The sequence below is a fragment of the Lissotriton helveticus genome, chromosome 3_1 (genome assembly GCF_964261635.1).
Source record: "Lissotriton helveticus chromosome 3_1, aLisHel1.1, whole genome shotgun sequence".
Classification (NCBI taxonomy): domain Eukaryota; kingdom Metazoa; phylum Chordata; class Amphibia; order Caudata; family Salamandridae; genus Lissotriton; species Lissotriton helveticus.
Window position 1 is genome coordinate 1,912,800,490 of NC_136061.1, and position 24,109 is coordinate 1,912,824,598.

A 24,109-nucleotide genomic window follows, 5' to 3' on the forward strand; every position below is an offset into this window, starting at 1 on the left:
CACTATTTTCCGATATTTGTGAAAACTAAAAGGACCTATTTTTGGCTTTGGCTACTTGTCCATTCATTTCTATTTCCTGTACGACAGCAGGCAATGATGCTCACCATGATCTCAGGCCCCGATCATCCAGAAAGTATTTGATTGTACCCATTAGACATGCACATTTCAGCTTCATTCTGGAGATCTGGTGGCTTTCCAGACCTAATGCATCATTTTCCTATCTATCACGCATGGGAAAGATAAGACAATGTTGTCCCTGCATCTAGTTGGCACTCTTGCCTCTTGTAACTGGCTAGTAAACTCCAGAGCGCCCAAGTTCTTGAACTTCCTACTCACTGAATTCATTCTTATCCCTTCTGAAATATACAACAGGGGTGTCACTATATTTGTTATTGGATACCTTTAAATTCAGGCACGATACTGATTTACAACAACATTAATAAACTGGAACATACGTCACAGCCTCCCTTTAAAGTCTAGGCATCTGACTCGAGAAATAAGAGAGCTAATCTCAATGCTGGTCATCGATCCCAAGTAGAACTAATGCACATTCAGAACGGATATTAAGTAAGTTATTTCAGATCATCCATGCACATAAAAATATTGTCAAGGTATGGTATTTGTGTTGTATTTCACCTATGAATATCCTGCTGAGTCTTCTGCAAAGCTAGAATAGCTGCTTGGATTTCCTTTAGTTCATTTGCTTCTTTCCCACAACGAGTGCATGATCTATCAAAATCTACAAAAGAGGAAAACAAATTTAAAAAACGTAATATATCACATTCGACAATATAATGAGACTGCTTTTGTATTCACAGTTCACAGTCAAAGTCCACAGTAGAAACCAAACGAGTACTTTGTACAATAAATAGGTAGAAATATTTGGCTGCAGCCTCTAGTTCCCTAACGTGCATGTTCAAGTACAAGTTGAACAGTATGTGGAGATTGAAACCATAAACAACCATTGACCAAAGCACTCTCTAAGAATACACATCATCTCTACCTCACAGCATTTAAAAATCTGATAATTGTTCGGAAAACTGCAATGGATGCTCCTTATCCAAGCTTGCGTCCTAAGCACTTATCTACTGCTCTTGTATCTTACTCAGTGCCCCAATAAAACAACACAGCCATAGGTATCAGCGTTTGTCTGAAAAATCATGAACACGTATCCCCCTATCTTTTTAATTAAAATGGCGGCTCATCAAATAGCAAATTAAGTTACACCATTTACATCATCTGGAAGGTGCCTCACCGTAAAGCCTTATTTATTCAGTCAATCTAGCATTCAGGAGAAGTTACCACTTAATCTCAAAATGTTGAAAAAATCATGGTATCCATCTTCTAAAATGCTTCGGGCAGCACATTGGTGAATATGACGCACACAATAAATGTCAGGGTGCCTGCACAGATTGAACAGAGACTAATTTGCTACCCCTCCAAAACACTGCAGCAGGTTAGCAAGTTTGTTATCTCATAAAATGCCCAGTGATTAGCCCCTCATTAAACCCTTCGCTGCACCAAGTGTTAGAACTCATAGGAGGTCATTGCAGAGGAGAACAATCAGCTTGTCTAAAGCCTACCAACTCAAAGTATTTGCCCATGATGACACCCCAAAAAAGAAAACTGAATAACTTGATTAGAAATTCAGAAACTAGTCAGTTATCTACATCGTATTGTAAAAAAATCATGTTAAAGAAAAAAATATAAAAACATAATTTAACAGGCAAAAAAAAGAAGGCACTTTGAATCACAACGGTGTAATCAGTATACACACTACAGTTCTAATGCTTCCCACAGATTTTGAGATAATGTTAACAGTTTAGATCATACTAACGGTAACCTCGACTAAGTAGAGAACGACATGTTGTCCGATAGTTGGGAAAAGCATATATTCAGCGCTATGTCTTCAGGTAAATTCAATTTATCAACTCTCTAAATACTGATTACAGGGATTGTGTACAACTGTTCAATAATAATCTGCTAATAAATCAAACAAAAGAAAGCAGATTAAGTGGTGCACTAGGACCACTTGTGATGCTTGAAGCCCTACTTAGAGAGGATCCTTATAATTGGATGAGATATTTTACTCTGTTGTCTAATATTCACAATATCTCTGCTGCAAAACAGCCTTCTTAGCAAGGGTCCATACAGCATTACTAATTTGTAAAAGGCTATCCCTTTAGTTCATCACATTATCATTTAATTACATTATTGGATATTGAGTCTAAATGCTATGCTAAGGGACTACTGAAAAAACTGACTCATTGGGCTCAGGATAAGCCACAATATTAGACAAGATTTCATCTTGGACAGCATTATCTATGTTAGTACATACTGTTATAGATTACTAAGTCAACTATTGTATGTATGCTTTATTGATTTTCAATTCTCATTTGATTGAGTGGCTTGGGGAAATGTCAGGGAAAATCTTAAAAACTGGGGGATACCACTTTTGCTGCTTTGAGCTATCCAGAGTCTTTTCCAAACCATGGATGCAAATATAGCTCGGTTAAAAGGGCTCTCCACTCCTCATAATTTACACCAATAGAGGGTTGTAGCAGGGGTTGCTGATATGCATGTCATATACAGCTAACATCAACACCCCTTGAAGAATATATATCATAGGCAATAATCTCACACATGGTGGGGACTTAGTTGGATTTTGCTCCGCCCCAGCCCACTTAAAGCAGCGATCATTGACAGCTGAAATTGAGTTATTTTCACGAAGATTATATAGCTGAAAAATATGCATATTTAGTGTTAATAACTTATTCGATCATAATTGTATTTGGACTTTCCTTATAATATAGGGTACCCAATGTGTATCTTCCTATAGCCTAAGTATCATTTAAAGAAAAAGAATATTGATTCTACTTCAAAGTTCAGGAAAAGCAATGCTTTGAAGTAGACCCTTCAATATATACTGTGTTGATGCCCAGCCTTTATGCATGAACGGAGATGTTTTCTGAGACCAGCGGTGGCTCCCTCGTTATGACGTGCTGTAGGTACACACATTAATAAAATGGTAATAAATACCATTGTATTTTGTTTGCAGGCTCGTGCTGTTACAGCACAATGGCGGGGGTGGGGCTGATTCATGTAATTGAACTATTTCTGCAGCCCCTGTCCGTGTGCATGTCAGATTGGCCAACTGCCTACAGCTGACCAATCTGACATGCGCACTTCAGCCTACACAATCCCAGGGCTGCGAAACATACGAGGGATTGCAGCCACAGGCCCCCAGCCGCAAAATGAGCATTGGGTTAGCCTGCTCCAACAAATCTTGGTTGGAATCATGTTGCACAAGGGAGAAAGTCCTTCCCTTACCTGCTGCCTGCTGGAGTCACCACTGAGGACAGAGACACCAGACGGGGCTACGTGCAACAAATATGGTGAGTTTTTTGGGCCTCGTTCCCCACCATGTTTTAATGTTTTCAGCCACCACTGCTGAGACAGATGCTTATTAACAATGGGGTCTAGGTCGCACCTGTCCTAATGGTATGGTGCTCCGTCTCAATAGAAAGGACACACAGCTGTTTGGGAGATTTATCAGATATATGCAAAAGGAATTCAAAAGTTTTAATTAGGTTACACAGTGTTTCTTAATGTTTTGTACTATTAGGACGGCAGGCCAGAGATTACAATTTTTTATTAATTTATGTGATTAAGGCCAGGCTGGGTGCTTGCTTTTTATTATTGGGTGTTCTTATTTTCCAATGATTTTAATGAATCATGCAATAATAGGCAAGAACAATAATAAAGCAGGCACCTCTCTTTTTAATTCTGCTTCTTCCAGGTAGCCAGTGCCAATATAGCAGGTCATTCACCATGTTAGTTCCATCTCCCTATCTCCACGTTAGCCACTGAATTATTCATTTATGAGTTTTCTTCCCTGGCATTCTGACTACCCTGTGTTTACAACCTTTTACTCTTCTTTTGTAGGGCTAGTAAATAAAATGATCCAGGAGTGATACTATTTGGTACAATATTAGAATCTAAGAGAGTGAATTGTAGGGAAAACATTTTCTTCCCCAACTCATTGACAAAAAAAGTAAATCCCCTGGTATCTGTAGGTTTTTATTTCTGGGAGGCACAACGACCCTCCCATATGCAATTTGGCGGATACCAGATCCTGATAGCACAGACCACATTCAAGTATTTAGGCATCAACGTTTATAGGTTGCCGGAAGATCAGATTGAAGGCAATGTCCGAAAGGCCATTAACAATCTCCGTAGTAGTGTGACCTTCTGGACGTCCCACCCCTGTCCATTATGGGTAGGATAGCGGTCTCGAAAATGGTCATGCTTCCCCGTATGCTATATTATTTTGTGAACCTGCCAGTGCTTCTCCCACAGCATATCTTTACTACCCTGAATACAATCCTGATTAACCTCATCTGGGCTCTGGGCGGCGGAGAATAAGCCTCAGGAAACTACAGCTCAGCACCAGGCAGGGAGGCCTTGGAGTGCCGGACCTGTGATGTATTCCTATAGGTTCTGTATCGATCCCCCTATTCCTGACCCTATTCTGGTTAACAAATTAACTAGCAGCCATCCCATGATGCAGAAACCGTTATCTGATTACGCCAGACCACGGCACAGGAGCGCGTTATCTGATTAGGTCATAACGCTTGCCATCTAATTAGGCAAGCAATATTCCTCCAGCCCCTGATAAGGCATACGGAGTTCTCAAAACAAATCAAACCTATGACAACCTGGGAAAATCCCTGCGGCCATTGTTTTGATTTCTCAAAGAACTTCAGTAAAAGAAAGTGCTAACGACCAGCTCGTATGACATCCTTATTGACGTATCTATGTCCATCCTTACGTCAATCTCGGCACCTTACAGGTATAAATATTACCGATATTGCCTTAAGCAAACACACGCGGTGGTGACTAGATCGGAGCAGCGAGACTTGCCGAAGCCCAGCAGAGAGCGAAGCCACCGGCGCTGCCCCGCCTTCCTGACGCGCTGAGAACGAGACGCTGCTTTCTCCTGCCGAGAAATCCAGCTCCGGCGCTTCCGAGCAGCCCTCGCAGGCAGCTTGGAATATCGAGACCGCAGACGAGAGATACTATCCCTCAACCATCCTAGATCTCAGGTACAGAGCTGAATAACCCCTTACAGAGAATTCTTGAGTTAGTCACTTGGCAAAACAAACTTAACTTAAACTGCTACTTTCTATCCCCGCCCACGTATTAGGCTTAGATCAGGTACACTGGGGTAGGCGTAGTTAGAAGCACCAGTTGAGTACTATTAGTTAAATGTATATGTGTATGTATATATTCTGTCCATTTTAAATAACGTATGGCTTAGAAACCATATCAATGTTTTTACAGTATTATTTTATAATTCTGCTTTTATTGTATGCACTTTACTTAACCATAAGTATTGCGATAATATCGATCCATTTCTCTTGTACGAGAAAAGAGACTGATCAATAAATAACATCTTTTATTGAACACGCCCGTCTCTTCCTTTTCTCTACAATCTGGTGAAACTAAGAATGCACGTACTGACTGAGTAAAATAAGTTGTCTTTTGTTTTCACACGACTCTAGAGATACACTCTTGATTAGGGGAGAGCAAAGTTGTCATGTTCTATGGTTGTCAGAAACTAAATCCCTTCTTGTCTATCCAGGGAGGTTCAACTCCTCCTTGCCTATTCGAGAAAGTTTCTAGTGAACTCCGAGCTAGCTGGCAAACCCAAAACTTTAAGTCTAATATCGACAGTAGAAGACCTAGTTAACGTCTGGTCTAGGTCTATACTATTGGAGGTATTATTCCAATGCGCAGAGCCTATTGGGATAATAGGATCTACACTACATGGCGCCCAACGTGTTTGGATAGGCGATAAAACTAACGCAAGACTTTAGAGTAACTCAGTCGTGCTCTTTCACTCAGACCCCTTTTTCCCATAATACTCCAAAGACGTCTGGAGTGGGTGAGAGGTAAAATCCGCCAAACCTCGCAGGAGGGAACTCCTATGTATGGTTCTTGGTTCAATCAACGTTGAAGGATACACTGTTCCAAAATATTGTGCATCTAATCTTTGTTTCCATAAGAAACCTGATCTGCAAACAAACAGAATAACCTTCCTGACAGTAAAATGCCAGAAAGTGATGATGAAAGAGAGAGAGCTAGAGTAGCAGCTGAACTAATAGAAGCTGATAATACTATGCAAGAAGCGGACCCGGATGTAAAACTCATCCCGGTCAACATAAGAAGATCTATAACGTTAAAACGTATAGAAAATGGACTGACACCAAGAGGTGGTACAGTCATATTCGTAATTGAGGCACACGAATATCGGCAGACAGAGGTATTCTATTCATGGATAAACTTTCCAGCAGCAAATGCTGTAACAAAGGAGTTCCACTATTATAAAATAGAGGAACCTCCGGATACCTACACTCCTTTCGAGGAAGTGGAAGTACCACTCAAATTCCAAGAGCACCTGCTCTTGTTTAATGGCGCCTTAAAACATAATAATCACATCACCAGGCTCGGTCCACTAGGTAGACCAGGAGCAACATGGCCGGTCCTAGCCGGATACACACCACATCCAGACAACGAAAGAATGTCTGTAGCAGATGTTTTAGTACAACTAAAACAACTAATTAAAATATATAGACAACTAGTCCAATATGTAATGCGGACTTCAACCATCCAACCTGTAGTTAAAATTCCACAGCTGACCCCACATCAGGGGAACACAAATAAAATTACACCACAGAACATACAGTCCTGCCTAGGTAAAGTACCAGCTAAACGGGAACAAATACCATTCTGGTTAGCACAAAAAATCACCCAAATAGAGGCGGTGTTTCCAGACACCACCCCTGTGGATAAACACAGGATTCTGACTATCTGTCTTCCAATGGGAATCGCACCACACGTGGAGGACTGTGACACTTGGGGTACAGTCTTTGCTTCCATTTACACAAAAACACATGGTGTACCATCCATGTCGGTAATACCAGATGTGCTAAAACAAATTCAAGACGAATACGGTCCAGAACCCGCTTTAACTCTCGGTATGAAATTACTAAAAGACTTCAAGCAGGTCTCGGCAATATTACTAGCCAACATAAAAGGAGAAGCAGCGAATGTGGCGATCCGCCAGAGGTTAAAAGAGACAGATATAGCTGACCAACCAGCTGAAATTGCCAGAATTATAGAAAAATCCTATGAAGAACTAGGTAGAGATAGTTTGGGTGGAATACCAGTAAAGCCCCAACTAATTGAAAGTCCTGAAAAAATATTTATTAAAAATAATCTAAACAGTCAAAAGAAGAACTGGGATGGAAACAAACAATCCAATCCAAAAAAAAAGAGATTCCAGTCCAGAGGAAGGTCTCCTCGGCGGAGAGAAAGATCTCCGGACCAAGGACCCAAGTCTCCCCAAAGGGAGCCCTCTGTGAAAAAATACAACCTTAGAAATAGGGATAACATAAAGAAACCGGATAGATATCAAGATTTTGATACACGTCCCTCTCAATCTTTTCAGACTTCCTCGCAGAAATCGGAAAGAAGAGGACGATCGGAACCCAGGGAAGGGCACGTCAAGTCCAAAGACAAAGAACCTGCTCATCCAAATAAAAAATTACAGTTTCCAAAAAAGAAGGTAGCCAGTATTAAAGTATTCAACAATGCCGAGAATACTGAGGACACAGCTGAAAAACGGAGAGTGGGCTCAGACAATGCTAGACAGCGCAGCAGAAGTGAGCATAGCACGCAAAGTCCTTATGAATCATCTGGAGACAGTGGACACAAATGAATACATTCAGGTGGAAACTGCAGACACCAGAGTTAGCAAACCTCACAAAATATATGAAATAACTTTACGTATAGAAGGGGATAAGACTAGGAAAATAAGGGGCCTTTTTTGGGATAATCTCTCCAAGGGCTATGACATCCTTCTAGCTGAAAAAGATTGGCCACCAGAGTTCGTCAGGGAGTGCCCACAAGGCGAAGAAATAATTATGCCTGCCTTCTCAAATCATATTCCAATTCATAAAAAATATACACTTGCAAGAAAGTGGGCAGTAGCTCAAGCTCCTGCTTTATATAAAAATCATGTAGGATGGGATGAGGAGTCTCCTCCTCACAAAATCCAGTTAAAATCACAACCTACTGCACAAAGGCAGTATCCAATCAAGCAAGAAGCTAAAAAACAGGTAAAAGAAATTCTAGATCAACTAGAATACCAGGGGGTGATTGAAACTTGCACCTCACAAATGAACAACCCTTTGTTTCCTGTCTCCAAACCAGACAATTCATATCGTCTAGTTTTGGATTACAGACACCTTAACTCATGTTGCAAAACTTTTGCAGTACAAAACTCGCATAGTGCTGCACTAATGAATAACATAGTGCGCAAAAAATATAAAACAACTTTAGACATCTCTAATGGATTCTTTTGTCAAAATATAGCACCAGAGAGCAGATACTTGTCAGCGTTCTCAATAAATGGCGCTCAAAAAGAATTCTGTCGGTTACCCCAGGGGTACAAGAACAGCCCAGGATTATTCTCAGCGAGAGTAACAGAGTTACTACAAACATATGATGACGAAGCATTATCGTATGTCGACGACATATACCTAACAGACGATGACTTGGATACTCACTTGAAGAGAGTGAACACCATAATACTTGGGTTCGCGGCAGAGGGTTACAAATTCAACTTTAAAAAATCTAGAATTGCCCATCTAACAGTCCTGTTCTTAGGATATGAATTATCAAGTGAAGGCAAAAGCCTGGCTGACAATTTCCTAGAGAAATGTGCCGTACTCCAAGCACCTAGAACACTAAAAAACCTACAGTCAATTCTAGGCTTCCTAAATTTCGGAAGAACATACATTACGCAGAAAGGGTCAAACCCCTTTATGATCTAATAAAACCAGATTTTAAAAAAACCAATTGGACTCAAATACACACAGAAATTCTGAGATCCTTACAAACAGATATGTTAATTAAAACAAAATTAGAAACACGTGATAACACACGCAACCTTGTGATTCGAGTCATCCCAGGAAGATGCGGATTCACATACCTGACCTCTAATGAGGGAGAAAAGGTACCAATTGCATTCAAATCACACTTGTACACAGAAGCGGAAAAGAAATTCAGCATTAAAGAAAACCTTGTTCATGCAGTTCAAACCGCAATAGCTAGAGAAAAAGATAAAGCTGACGGTAGACACATCACAGTCAGAACAGCAGAATCAGCCTTTGAGCCATTAACAACCCCGTGTAATTTACCAACAACAGCATTGAATCCGGAATGGATACAATGGGTGAATTCCATTACAATGGACAAAGTAAAATACTACTTTGATCCAGAACTAGAGGAACTAAAATATCTAGAATATGAAAGAATATTCCCTCTGCCAAACGACATTCTGCCATTACGACAGTACGCTTGTGTAATCTATACAGACGGACATGCTCAACCATCCGTTTGGGGAGAACAAGCATACAACCCCACATGTGAGATTACAAAAGAAGTGTGGCGCGGAGGTATACTAAGACCTCTATTAACAAAAACACACTCAGTAGAAACTAATTCAGAACAACAGACTGAAATAATAGCATTGAAAATGGCGCTAGATAATGCAAATCGCGAATTCCCGACACTCATAGTGTCCGATTCGTATTACTGCGTCAAATCATATAACAGCGATTTACAGAAATGGATTCAAAACGGTTACAAAGATGACACAGGTGCAACAATAAAGCAAAAACTGCTTTGGGAACAAATAGTTCTGTTAAAAAAAGAACTACCAAAGACTCACGTGATACACTCACTGAGTCATCAGCGTGATGGCGTTCACGTTGCAGGGAATTCATTGGCTGAGAAAGCCACAGCGGTAGCAACTAAATCGGCTTCCGTAGCTAGGAAAAAGCGTGCAGTAAAATACATTGACGGTGAAACAATGCTGGCGGTGAAAACGTCATCAAAAGGCGACTGCTCAGCGTTACCGATCAGTTACCCACTCGAATATACATACATAATCGATGCGAACTCCGTTCCTTTTGCTCGAATCCCTGGAGTGGGGGATAGAGTAATTCCAAACAAGGACAGGAGAACTTTGTTAATAGCAGACGCGCATATGGGCGAGGGTCTCAGACACCTCAAACTAAAAGATTCTCTGGAAGAACTACAATCAGTGTACTGGTGGCCAGGCATGAGCCTGCATCATCACATTTTTGTAAAAAAATGCCCGGGCTGCAACAGAGATCGCAGCGGCGAGAGGAACGGGGTAATACCATGGCGTTTCACTCAATAAGGGCTAAACAATAATCAGTGAAACAAGTGTAAATAATGCGTCCCATTAACAAATAAAGACTAGTTTCCACTTATAAATGTAGACCCCAGCACTCGGCTGACGTCGGGACTGTTATACAAAGATTTGCGAGTCTAAATGGCATATACGCTAGGAGCATGCTACGTTTGACCAATGTTTTCACTTTAGCCCTCAAGCTTGTGGGAAAGCACGGCCAAATGAGCATAGCGAAGCGGGATTCTTCTCACTTCCTTCCTGAGGGATACGGGATGGTGTAAAGAAAAAACCAAGGCATAAAGCAATCTATAACAGCAAAGGTATTAGGTTCGGGAGCTGGGTGGGTCAAACATCTAATAAGTGTCCAACGTAGTCTAAATAACTTGCCAAGAAATTCTCTGAGGGGATTCAGTCCGTACGAATTACTGTTTGGGACTAGGATGCTAGTCTTAGATCTTGACAGTCAGACTTCAGTGGTGAAAGAAAAAAGCTTTGATATCAAAGATCGTTTGGCTATTTTACAGGACTTAAACGAAACAAGAAAAGACCTGAGCAACATAAAGTTGAAACAGCAGCCAACAACCACTGAAGAACCACCACCTGTCCCAGCAAGACCTGTCTGGATTCCAAAAGTCGGGGATCTAGTCAGAGAAAAGATCGCGGTAAAGAAGGAATTTGGGCCTTCTTACAGAAAAGCAGTTCCTGTCTTGTCCATCAACGGGACAAGATCAGTTTTACTACCGCCGCTTGCTGGTAAAAAGGAGAACCGAGTTGTATCCATCGACCTGGTAAAACCACAATCATGTGGCCGATAACAAACAGTAGGCCAAGTGGACTCCCGATAAGTAGTAGAACACCGAGGTTTGCTACAAGTACAGAGGTGCTAACTAAAAGGCTAATCACATTCGAAACGCCTACAGAACAACAACAAGGACTATGCAACAATGCAATGGAACTCACACCTCTGAAAACCCAAATAAAAACATTTAGTAGAGACACACCAACCTACAATGAAGTAACAAATGAATATGCTGAAGCTGCAAGAAACAGTAATCCTGAAGCAATTGGAACAATAGACAGAACGGCATCCGGCTACTTTATCAACTTTGAAGATTCTTCTGAAGATCTAAGTGAATCAAAGACACAGCCATCAACAAAAACTTTTAAAGACAAAGCTAAGGAACTTTTGAAACAGCTGAAAGAAACCTATCTGATTTCTCCATGGATTGAATTTTGGGTGTCCTTTGGTGTATTTATCCTGATACTTTGGCTCATCATGATACTATGTTTGGGACGCTTCATTGAGGGAAAATATGCAAAAATGGACACAGCAAGCCAGAAAATCAACTTGATCCTCAAGCCACACACGTCTTCACACGTCGAGAAAAGAGAACTTTCTTCAGTCAACTTCACAGCCAATCCTATACCGGGTGGGGTAGCATGGGACAATACTGACTATGAAATCTATGGTCCGGTTGAAATCCTCAAATATCCACACCAAATCAAGATCTCGTTGAGTGACTTTGCAAAACCAAACTCATTTGCTGATGATTGGGACTTTGAAAGTATTAATGACATGATGTCTGACCTAGTGATGTCTGCTAAATTTACCAAACATGATTATTTGCAGGGTTCATCTAATTATGATAGTATGTACTGCTACAACCACTATGGTAACCATTTTCTACATAAATCTGCACAACCTAGAAATGTTTTAAATTATAATCAATGGGAACATTGTGCAACCCCTCCAAAAGGAAGCTCAAGAACCTTTTATGACAAATATTCATACTTTTCAGGGTTCAACACAAGTGATGCTGAAACATTTTATTTTAAATTGTCAAATAGGACAGGAACAAAAACCATGCTTACAAACACAAAATTGATATATTCGGACTCATTTTTTGAACAAATGAATACATTTGGTTTTGATTATTGGGACAAAAATGTTGAAGTAAAAAGTGTTTGGGGTACAAAAGAATGGCAAGTACAAGGTATAGAATCATTGTTTAGAGCCTGCATGATCCCAGAACAAACTATATTCTTGAATGAAACTATTCAACAAATTACCTGTCTTGGATTAGCCAAAATCAAAGACTTAAATAAACCGTCTATTCCAAAACCAACAATGAACAGCAATAACTCTGCAGATGAAGAGATAGACGTAAACTTTGTATTAAACCAAAACAGAACAAATCCTGATTGGAAACAATGGTTGATCTGGCCCACAGATACTAATAACTGTCAAGACAGATTCCTGAACAAAACACAGGGGTTCACATTGACCAGGCCAGACCCTAGATATTCCCAAAGACAACACCCAGGGATAATCACCACCTACAGTGTGGGCAAACTCTGCCTTCAATGGCTACAAACTTCCACACTGACAGAGATTAAGCAACACCTAACTTTACTTACTGATGGTGCTGACTTGCGTGATTTCATTATGGGACCGCGCAAACAGCGTCAAAAACGCTTCATAGCAGCCTCTATATATGCAGCTTACAACGAGGCCTGGAAGATAACTCAAATTGAGACAGCAGAAAGTATACGGGAAATTGACCGTATTAATTTGGAAAAATCGCTTTCTGTAGTGGACAATGGGTTAATGACTCTGTCCTCCAGAATCTTTTCATTGGACAGCATTGTGTCATCAGCAATCGACATAATATCGCAAGACTTACTGTTGTTACAACACGGTCAGTCTCAATTGCGTTCTATTGTACAGCTTGGCTGGACGTTACAAAATCTGCGTTCAGGCTATGTGCCTTGGCGTTTAATCAACACAACGTCACTATTCAATATCTTTAACCTTACTGATAAACAAATCAGTATGGCACAAAAGGGTGCTGATTATACAATCCTGAGCATTGAGAAACTCGAGAGATTACCATTGACAATGTCAGAACGACCTGTCATTGAATGGATAATACATGGGATAATTAATATTCCGATATCTACTTTCAGGTTTCAATACTGCCAAAAAATATATACAGGCTGGCATGTACGAAAAATTGGGTAAAGGGTACATTAAGACAACATGGAACTTGCCCTATTCACATGCATGTGTCAGTAATAAAGGACAGAAAGTGTTTCTTAGTGGCAATAATTGTGCGAGGTCACTAAGCGGTACACTTCTGTGTAATGGAATTAGTTTGCATGGAGCCTGTGAAGGGAATTCAAATAACCTTTCATGTCACCAGCTAGGCACACCTGCAACAGAGATAGAACCATTCTTTAAAAGACTCTATAACGGGAGTTACATTCTAATTGTGGATCGCAGATGTTGTAGTCTACTGCCCGGGGTTCCTTATCTCGTTAGTACGACTGCGAAGGTCATGTGCTGTGGACGCTTATTGTTCCCCAGCTCCTTTCCAGACAGGGAGGCAAGGGCATGGCCTAACTTGAAAATTACTTCTATTCGAGTTGATACTTTAAGCAGAATGAAAACAGTGCTTCTTCAGACGCCGACCAGGCTCACGTCATCAAAAGAAACGTATGATCTCCTAGTCGCAAGGACGACTGCAGAGATTCACTCATTGCTATCAACTAATTCCCCCATACATTTCGCAGAAATCCTGAATGAAATCTTAAATATTTCTGATACCAGTGGAGTCTCAAATGTATTTAAGACAGTATTTTCGATGGCATTAACACCATTCAAAGCCATACTGGGTATTTTTCCAGACTTCGTCCATTCGATTTTTGGAGGAGTTCCCCTCATTTTGGGACTAATTGCAGGAATCCTATTCTTAGTCCTTATATTTCGTTATGGCAAACCATGTCACAGACAAAACACCCGCGACAAGGGAAGAAACAATCCGAGCCATTGGATACCGGGACCGGATATCAAAAATCCTGGGACTAACCCGGCTTAGAGACCTGAACATGACTTGGTTTCTTTCATTTCGGCCGATATGGCAAAGATGTGTTTTATCTGTATTAAGGTGCATGCTGTGCGGAGAAGAATGCGTGTTGGACACCTGTCTGACGCTACAATCGGATGCGCCAATGGATGCAGAAACATTGTTGGGTCCGGTAAAGGCTCATGCATTGTGCTGCCCTCAACGGCTGCCAATCCTGATGACGGCATTCGTGGAAACTTCACCACTACGATTAAGGGGTAGTGAAGATCAAGATGAAAGCAGCATCGATCAGGTACAACCTTCTGTCAGCAATACTACTCAAAACGTCAATGGAGACAATCATGCACATGAATGCATGGTTACATCCTTTTCCGAGTTAGTGGAACTCTCACAGGAAGCTGTTGACAGCTTTTTCAGCAGTCTCAATGATATGATGTTCTCACCAGAGCAGAAATAATGACTCTTGAACAAGCTAGCACACGGCGTTCCCGACACCTTGAATTTGGCCTTCAACTTTAATAATAAAGTAGCAAGATCAACTTTTCCTCCAGTCCACGGACAGCAATTTTTTTAGCAGCCCCAAAATATTTTTTTACATTTTACGGGACACTTTTTCTTCTGCTTAAAGTAAGAACTATTCTTAGAGAACTAATTTCTGTTTTTAGAAACTTCATAGACATTAGCTGCCCGCTGGTATGTTCATATATATTTTTTATCTTGAACTGTGATGAAGTGGTCTCGAACTTTTCTTCTGTATTAAGAGCCATTTCATGTGTATTTCTAATATTCTATTACTAATAATGTATACATATGCGTGATTATTTTAGCATTATTCTACTGCTTGAGTGCATATAGTACATATGACTATTTTTTTTCCCGTATGTTACATAATTTCAAAATGCATTATGTGTATTTTGGGGTGGTAAGGTATACACAATACTCTACAGTATGTTTTACTATGCCTAGATTTGTAAATATGGCCATAGTTAGCGTGGAGTGGGTGTGATGTATTCCTATAGGTTCTGTATCGATCCCCCTATTCCTGACCCTATTCTGGTTAACAAATTAACTAGTAGCCATCCCATGATGCAGAAACCGTTATCTGATTACGCCAGACCACGGCACAGGAGCGCGTTATCTGATTAGGTCATAACGCTTGCCATCTAATTAGGCAAGCAATATTCCTCCAGCCCCTGATAAGGCATACGGAGTTCTCAAAACAAATCAAACCTATGACAACCTGGGAAAATCCCTGCGGCCATTGTTTTGATTTCTCAAAGAACTTCAGTAAAAGAATGTGCTAACTACCAGCTCGTATGACATCCTTATTGACGTATCTATGTCCATCCTTACGTCAATCTCGGCACCTTACAGGTATAAATATTACCGATATTGCCTTAAGCAAACACACGCGGTGGTGACGAGATCGGAGCAGCGAGACTTGCCGAAGCCCAGCAGAGAGCGAAGCCGCGGGCGCTGCCCCGCCTTCCTGACGCGCTGAGAACGAGACGCTGCTTTCTCCTGCCGAGAAATCCAGCTCCGGCGCTTCCGAGCAGCCCTCGCAGGCAGCTTGGAATATCGAGACCTTAGACGAGAGATACTATCCCTCAACCATCCTAGATCTCAGGTACAGAGCTGAATAACCCCTTACAGAGAATTCTTGAGTTAGTCACTTGGCAAAACAAACTTAACTTAAACTGCTACTTTCTACAAACTATTCAACAAACTACCTGTCTTGGATTAGCCAAAATCAAAGACTTAAATAAACCGTCTATTCCAAAACCAACAATGAACAGCAATAACTCTGCAGATGAAGAGATAGACGTAAACTTTGTATTAAACCAAAACAGAACAAATCCTGATTGGAAACAATGGTTGATCTGGCCCACAGATACTAATAACTGTCAAGACAGATTCCTGAACAAAACACAGGGGTTCACATTGACCAGGCCAGACCCTAGATATTCCCAAAGACAACACCCAGGGATAATCACCACCTACAGTGTGGGCAAACTCTGCCTTCAATGGCTACAAACTTCCACACTGACAGAGATTAAGCAACACCTAACTTTACTTACTGATGGTGCTGACTTGCGTGATTTCATTATGGGACCGCGCAAACAGCGTCAAAAACGCTTCATAGCAGCCTCTATATATGCAGCTTACAACGAGGCCTGGAAGATAACTCAAATTGAGACAGCAGAAAGTATACGGGAAATTGACCGTATTAATTTGGAAAAATCGCTTTCTGTAGTGGACAATGGGTTAATGACTCTGTCCTCCAGAATCTTTTCATTGGACAGCATTGTGTCATCAGCAATCGACATAATATCGCAAGACTTACTGTTGTTACAACACGGTCAGTCTCAATTGCGTTCTATTGTACAGCTTGGCTGGACGTTACAAAATCTGCGTTCAGGCTATGTGCCTTGGCGTTTAATCAACACAACGTCACTATTCAATATCTTTAACCTTACTGATAAACAAATCAGTATGGCACAAAAGGGTGCTGATTATACAATCCTGAGCATTGAGAAACTCGAGAGATTACCATTGACAATGTCAGAACGACCTGTCATTGAATGGATAATACATGGGATAATTAATATTCCGATATCTACTTTCAGGTTTCAATACTGCCAAAAAATATATACAGGCTGGCATGTACGAAAAATTGGGTAAAGGGTACATTAAGACAACATGGAACTTGCCCTATTCACATGCATGTGTCAGTAATAAAGGACAGAAAGTGTTTCTTAGTGGCAATAATTGTGCGAGGTCACTAAGCGGTACACTTCTGTGTAATGGAATTAGTTTGCATGGAGCCTGTGAAGGGAATTCAAATAACCTTTCATGTCACCAGCTAGGCACACCTGCAACAGAGATAGAACCATTCTTTAAAAGACTCTATAACGGGAGTTACATTCTAATTGTGGATCGCAGATGTTGTAGTCTACTGCCCGGGGTTCCTTATCTCGTTAGTACGACTGCGAAGGTCATGTGCTGTGGACGCTTATTGTTCCCCAGCTCCTTTCCAGACAGGGAGGCAAGGGCATGGCCTAACTTGAAAATTACTTCTATTCGAGTTGATACTTTAAGCAGAATGAAAACAGTGCTTCTTCAGACGCCGACCAGGCTCACGTCATCAAAAGAAACGTATGATCTCCTAGTCGCAAGGACGACTGCAGAGATTCACTCATTGCTATCAACTAATTCCCCCATACATTTCGCAGAAATCCTGAATGAAATCTTAAATATTTCTGATACCAGTGGAGTCTCAAATGTATTTAAGACAGTATTTTCGATGGCATTAACACCATTCAAAGCCATACTGGGTATTTTTCCAGACTTCGTCCATTCGATTTTTGGAGGAGTTCCCCTCATTTTGGGACTAATTGCAGGAATCCTATTCTTAGTCCTTATATTTCGTTATGGCAAACCATGTCACAGACAAAACACCCGCGACAAGGGAAGAAACAATCCGAGCCATTGGATACCGGGACCGGATATCAAAAATTCTGGGACTAACCCGGCTTAGAGACCTGAACATGACTTGGTTTCTTTCATTTCGGCCGATATGGCAAAGATGTGTTTTATCTGTATTAAGGTGCATGCTGTGCGGAGAAGAATGCGTGTTGGACACCTGTCTGACGCTACAATCGGATGCGCCAATGGATGCAGAAACATTGTTGGGTCCGGTAAAGGCTCATGCATTGTGCTGCCCTCAACGGCTGCCAATCCTGATGACGGCATTCGTGGAAACTTCACCACTACGATTAAGGGGTAGTGAAGATCAAGATGAAAGCAGCATCGATCAGGTACAACCTTCTGTCAGCAATACTACTCAAAACGTCAATGGAGACAATCATGCACATGAATGCATGGTTACATCCTTTTCCGAGTTAGTGGAACTCTCACAGGAAGCTGTTGACAGCTTTTTCAGCAGTCTCAATGATATGATGTTCTCACCAGAGCAGAAATAATGACTCTTGAACAAGCTAGCACACGGCGTTCCCGACACCTTGAATTTGGCCTTCAACTTTAATAATAAAGTAGCAAGATCAACTTTTCCTCCAGTCCACGGACAGCAATTTTTTTAGCAGCCCCAAAATATTTTTTTACATTTTACGGGACACTTTTTCTTCTGCTTAAAGTAAGAACTATTCTTAGAGAACTAATTTCTGTTTTTAGAAACTTCATAGACATTAGCTGCCCGCTGGTATGTTCATATATATTTTTTATCTTGAACTGTGATGAAGTGGTCTCGAACTTTTCTTCTGTATTAAGAGCCATTTCATGTGTATTTCTAATATTCTATTACTAATAATGTATACATATGCGTGATTATTTTAGCATTATTCTACTGCTTGAGTGCATATAGTACATATGACTATTTTTTTTCCCGTATGTTACATAATTTCAAAATGCATTATGTGTATTTTGGGGTGGTATGGTATACACAATACTCTACAGTATGTTTTACTATGCCTAGATTTGTAAATATGGCCATAGTTAGCGTGGAGTGGGTGTGATGTATTCCTATAGGTTCTGTATCGATCCCCCTATTCCTGACCCTATTCTGGTTAACAAATTAACTAGTAGCCATCCCATGATGCAGAAACCGTTATCTGATTACGCCAGACCACGGCACAGGAGCGCGTTATCTGATTAGGTCATAACGCTTGCCATCTAATTAGGCAAGCAATATTCCTCCAGCCCCTGATAAGGCATACGGAGTTCTCAAAACAAATCAAACCTATGACAACCTGGGAAAATCCCTGCGGCCATTGTTTTGATTTCTCAAAGAACTTCAGTAAAAGAATGTGCTAACTACCAGCTCGTATGACATCCTTATTGACGTATCTATGTCCATCCTTACGTCAATCTCGGCACCTTACAGGTATAAATATTACCGATATTGCCTTAAGCAAACACACGCGGTGGTGACGAGATCGGAGCAGCGAGACTTGCCGAAGCCCAGCAGAGAGCGAAGCCGCGGGCGCTGCCCCGCCTTCCTGACGCGCTGAGAACGAGACGCTGCTTTCTCCTGCCGAGAAATCCAGCTCCGGCGCTTCCGAGCAGCCCTCGCAGGCAGCTTGGAATATCGAGACCTTAGACGAGAGATACTATCCCTCAACCATCCTAGATCTCAGGTACAGAGCTGAATAACCCCTTACAGAGAATTCTTGAGTTAGTCACTTGGCAAAACAAACTTAACTTAAACTGCTACTTTCTATCCCCGCCCACGTATTAGGCTTAGATCAGGTACACTGGGGTAGGCGTAGTTAGAAGCACCAGTTGAGTACTATTAGTTAAATGTATATGTGTATGTATATATTCTGTCCATTTTAAATAACGTATGGCTTAGAAACCATATCAATGTTTTTACAGTATTATTTTATAATTCTGCTTTTATTGTATGCACTTTACTTAACCATAAGTATTGCGATAATATCGATCCATTTCTCTTGTACGAGAAAAGAGACTGATCAATAAATAACATCTTTTATTGAACACGCCCGTCTCTTCCTTTTCTCTACAATCTGGTGAAACTAAGAATGCACGTACTGACTGAGTAAAATAAGTTGTCTTTTGTTTTCACACGACTCTAGAGATACACTCTTGATTAGGGGAGAGCAAAGTTGTCATGTTCTATGGTTGTCAGAAACTAAATCCTTTCTTGTCTATCCAGGGAGGTTCAACTCCTCCTTGCCTATTCGAGAAAGTTTCTAGTGAACTCTGAGCTAGCTGGCAAACCCAAAACTTTAAGTCTAATATCGACAGTAGAAGACCTAGTTAACGTCTGGTCTAGGTCTATACTATTGGAGGTATTATTCCAATGCGCAGAGCCTATTGTGATAATAGGAACTACACTACAGACCTACGGGGTTATTATTATGCAAGTCAACTCCAGTGGTTGTCACGCTGGGTAGCGGGCAGGGACCTACACGAAATTGACTTCCCGACAGTCCGATTGATGCGCGGAGAATTACACTCCCTCCTGCTAGCTGGGGCTAGGATCCCCCGAGACTGCCATCCCCTTCTATACACCGCCCTGATGTGCTGGCGAAAGGCATTCGCGTACACGTCGGGGGTCAAACCCTACGCAGATAATATTCCTCTGTTAGGGTTTCCAACACCGCAGGGGCGACTGACGCAACGTAGATTACTACCTTGGACGGAGGCGGAGGTCGAAAAAGTGGGGGATTTATTTGGAAACGATATACTGTTAGATCATGGTTCTTTTACACGGTATACAACCTTTACAACGAAACTTTTACAACGAACTACCATTACAACGCAACTTTTACAACGCAAACTATTACAACGCATTGCTCTGGGGGGGCGCTCTAGGATAGGGAATAGGTTAATTTACTATCCAATAACCTTCCCTACTATCCACGGGGACTGGAGTTGGAATAGTAAATTAAACTATTCACTATCCAGCACCCCAAAGCGCTATGCGTTGTAATGGTATGCGTTGTAAAAATCGCGTTGTAAAGGTAGGCGTTGTAAAAGTATGCGTTGTAACATCATACATCCCTTTTACACAGTCCGCAGGAGCTCCTCCACGATTATACATCCTACATGCTACAGTATCGCATTATGTACGAAATACATGGGCCCCACAGCGTATTAAGCCGGCACAACATGAACTTGTACATCTCCTCTATTACATGGGGACAGGAGGACACTTAGTGCGGTGGCTCTACGCTGGGATCAGGGGACACGCAGCCATGTCACTCACTGCACTCGAGGACACCTGGACCCAGGATACGAGAGAGGAACTGACGGACGGGGCCTGGAAAATTATCCTGGAGCATCCCAGAAGGGTGTCCAGGAATGTCAAGTTCAAATTTATACAGGCAATGGTATTACATAGGGCATACCTCAGCCCCAAGAGGTTACATAGGATGTTCCCTGATTCTTCGCATTGTTGTCCCCGTTATCAGACAGACGGCCTTCTCCATATGATGTGGTCATGTCCCAGCCTGCGCAGCTACTGGGGGACAATCTGTCATATATTGCACACAGTCACAGCCCTGCAGGTCCCAGGGGAGGCGACACACTGTCTGATAGGACATAGGAAACGTCCCAAGACACACAGAGCCCAGTTGAAGTTTTTGGACTTGTCATTGTTAGCAACCAGAGTTTTAACTATGAGGTGGAAGTCCGCCAGACCTCCAGGGGTAGAGATGTGGCGCTCGGACCTGTTAAAATGGGGCAGAGCAGAAGGTGCAGTTTTGCGCAGGGAGGAGGGGAGGGGACAACGAAAATATCCAATTGCACAGGAATGGGAACGAATGCAGATAGAGGCGGAGGAACTAGATTTGGTGCCCTCACAAGCAGGCACTGTATTCTCAGGAATAGTGGGAGGGAGTTAGTATGGATGTCCAAGAGGAATTGCCCAGTGTACATACAGGTTGACCAGACGAACCCAGACATGCTTCATTAGGTGAGATTGTTTTACCTTATCTTCGTAACGCAGACGGCTGACACTATAGATGGAGGGACCAGGAGACGTACGGGGTGGGCGGGGAGTTGGGCGAGACAGGGAATGTTCAAAGGTTTAATTAGTACGAGACTAATGTTGCAGACTGTGGAGGAAATGCTTGCTAATATTTGGTCGGGCCAAAATATAGTAGATTATTATCTGTACTGATTTTGTTTACGGTCCGATAGATGACATACTATAGAAGTTGCGTGTAATTGTTAACCTCTCAACCTGTCGCAGTTTATTGGGGAGAAAACAAAAAAGACTGTACCTTACTGAAAATGGATACTGATGTAAAATGAGATGCCTTGCAATCGCAAATAAAGAGTTTAAAAAAAAAAAAAGTAAATCCCCTGGCAATGTTTCCACAAATGAAAAATGACCGAAAAACAACCGCAAAACTATTAACTCAAATTTGCTTAAAACTAAAGAAAATTATAACCCTCAGGGAAAAACTCTAGATTCCAGTCTCAAAACCTTGGTGGAAAATTATTCTTAAAATTGGACCATATTGAACATAAAGTTCTGCAGGACATTAAGGTTATTAAAGATAGAGTAGCTGTTCTTGAAACATGTTGCAGGGAGTGTATGGATGACATGGTACCAATAAGAAAAACAGAAGGGGAAATGTTAAACCTTTTACAACATAGAACAAATACATTGAAATTGCTTACCCCTACAGTTCTTTCCGCATTGACCCCTACATCTAACCCCATAACTTGTTTAAGTAACTCAACACAACAATTGAACTCTGGTGATAGTAGGGGTACAAGTAAGGATTCCATGGACCAGGGAATTATGCAGAAAAATGCGGAGGGTAGAAGCCTACAACCACAAACAGTCCAGGATAATCAAGTAATGCTTCACTTACCTCCTGATGCAGCACCCTATGTTATAGTGCTATAAAATGTCCCTAAGTTTGAACCAAGATCTAAATAAAGCTGGGATAGCTTAAAAAACAAAGCGGTGCACTGGCTGTCGTCCTACAAATTTAATATAAAATTATTACAGGCTGAGATCATCATGGTAAGGAGAATAAACTGGGGTGGCCCTCGCCGGAAACAAGAAGGGGGCGACTGTGTCATAATTAATTTCCGAAACAATCACTCCTATTTCACTTGCAGCAACGACAGAAGACTCTTAGCCACCATGGTGAAACAATGACAGATTTTCTCCTTGCTTATTTCTACAAGCCACAAGCAACCTGATAGAGGTCACAGGTACAGAAACCTGTGGTCGTCCAATGCAGCCTCAGACCAACTGTTCCGATTACATCTCCAAATAGATTTGCACCTTTACTGTCTCTCGATGATCAGGACTGATGCCACAACATGCACCAGAGTAACATTGATGAAGGGGTTGGTTGTGTAACCCTGGAGACAGATACATTGAATAGAAGAATTACCCTGCTTGATGCAGGACAAAAAGGTGCTGTATCTTTGGATGCAGATGATCTAAATAGAAGGACTATTATGCATTAAACATTACAAAATGGAACGGGAGGCACCCCCTGCGACGCTGAAGTAAATAGGAAGATGTGCCTTCAGGAAAACTCTGCTAAGAAGAACTTTTCTCTTAAATCATGAAATATAGTGGTGTAAGAAGCAAGTTAGCAAATATCGACTGGTGTAATTACATATGTACAACAGATTTATTATGCTTCCAAGAGACTTGGCACACCGAGGATTATACAATTAATGGGAATATCCCCTTAAACAGTCCAGCCATTCTAACTATATATGGACGCGCTAAAGCGGCTTGTCTGTCCTGGTCTCAACTGTGGCTCCAGTATCTGTTAAAAAAAACCTTTGTTAATTCTCATTTATTTCAATTGGTTTTACATAAGGCAAATTTAAGATATTCCATTGTTTTAATCAACTTTTACAATGATGTGTTTAATAATAAGAGCTATGATGTGATAATGTCACTTGAAAAAGAATTAGATTAATTAATAAAGAATATCGATGGAGAGGGGACCCTTATCTGGGTAGGTGATTTTAATACTGACCTTTGTATACATTCACCTAGTGATATTTGAGGGCATGTAGACCCAAATAGCAATAGTTTGGAACACTTTCCTTCTAATAAATATGGGGATAGTTTAAATATGATGATATATAAATACAACATGAAGCTAATGAATCAGAACAGGGACACTTTGCTACCAACGTTTTGCGGGACCTAAGGCTTTTCAAATATTGATCATATTCTTATGTCTTGCAATAATGAGAGACTTTTTAGTACATTAGCTATTGGCACAGTTTACTATAGTCACCACCTCCTACTAATTCTTAAAATGTTTTTTCCAACTCAGTACCGGGAGGTGTATCAGATTCCTGGCAGTTGCAATAGCAAAAAAGAATAGTATTAGCTTGAAATGGTCAGGAGTTAATGTTCCAGCATTTATGGAGAAGTTGGTTAAAAGTAATCTAGATGAATTTAATGTCTGCAATTAAATAG

The 24,109-nt window shown here is 41.2% G+C and overlaps 1 protein-coding gene across 2 annotated transcripts in view; it reads right to left on the minus strand.

Annotated features, from left to right (window-relative positions):
- Window positions 1–24,109, minus strand: part of OSBPL5 (oxysterol binding protein like 5) — a 970,364-nt gene that overhangs the window by 9,382 nt on the left and 936,873 nt on the right. For both annotated transcript variants that reach the window (XM_078682923.1, XM_078682922.1), the window contains one exon: window positions 637–739. In XM_078682923.1, the coding sequence (XP_078539049.1) occupies window positions 637–739 (103 nt within the window). The remainder of the gene's footprint in view (window positions 1–636; window positions 740–24,109) is intronic.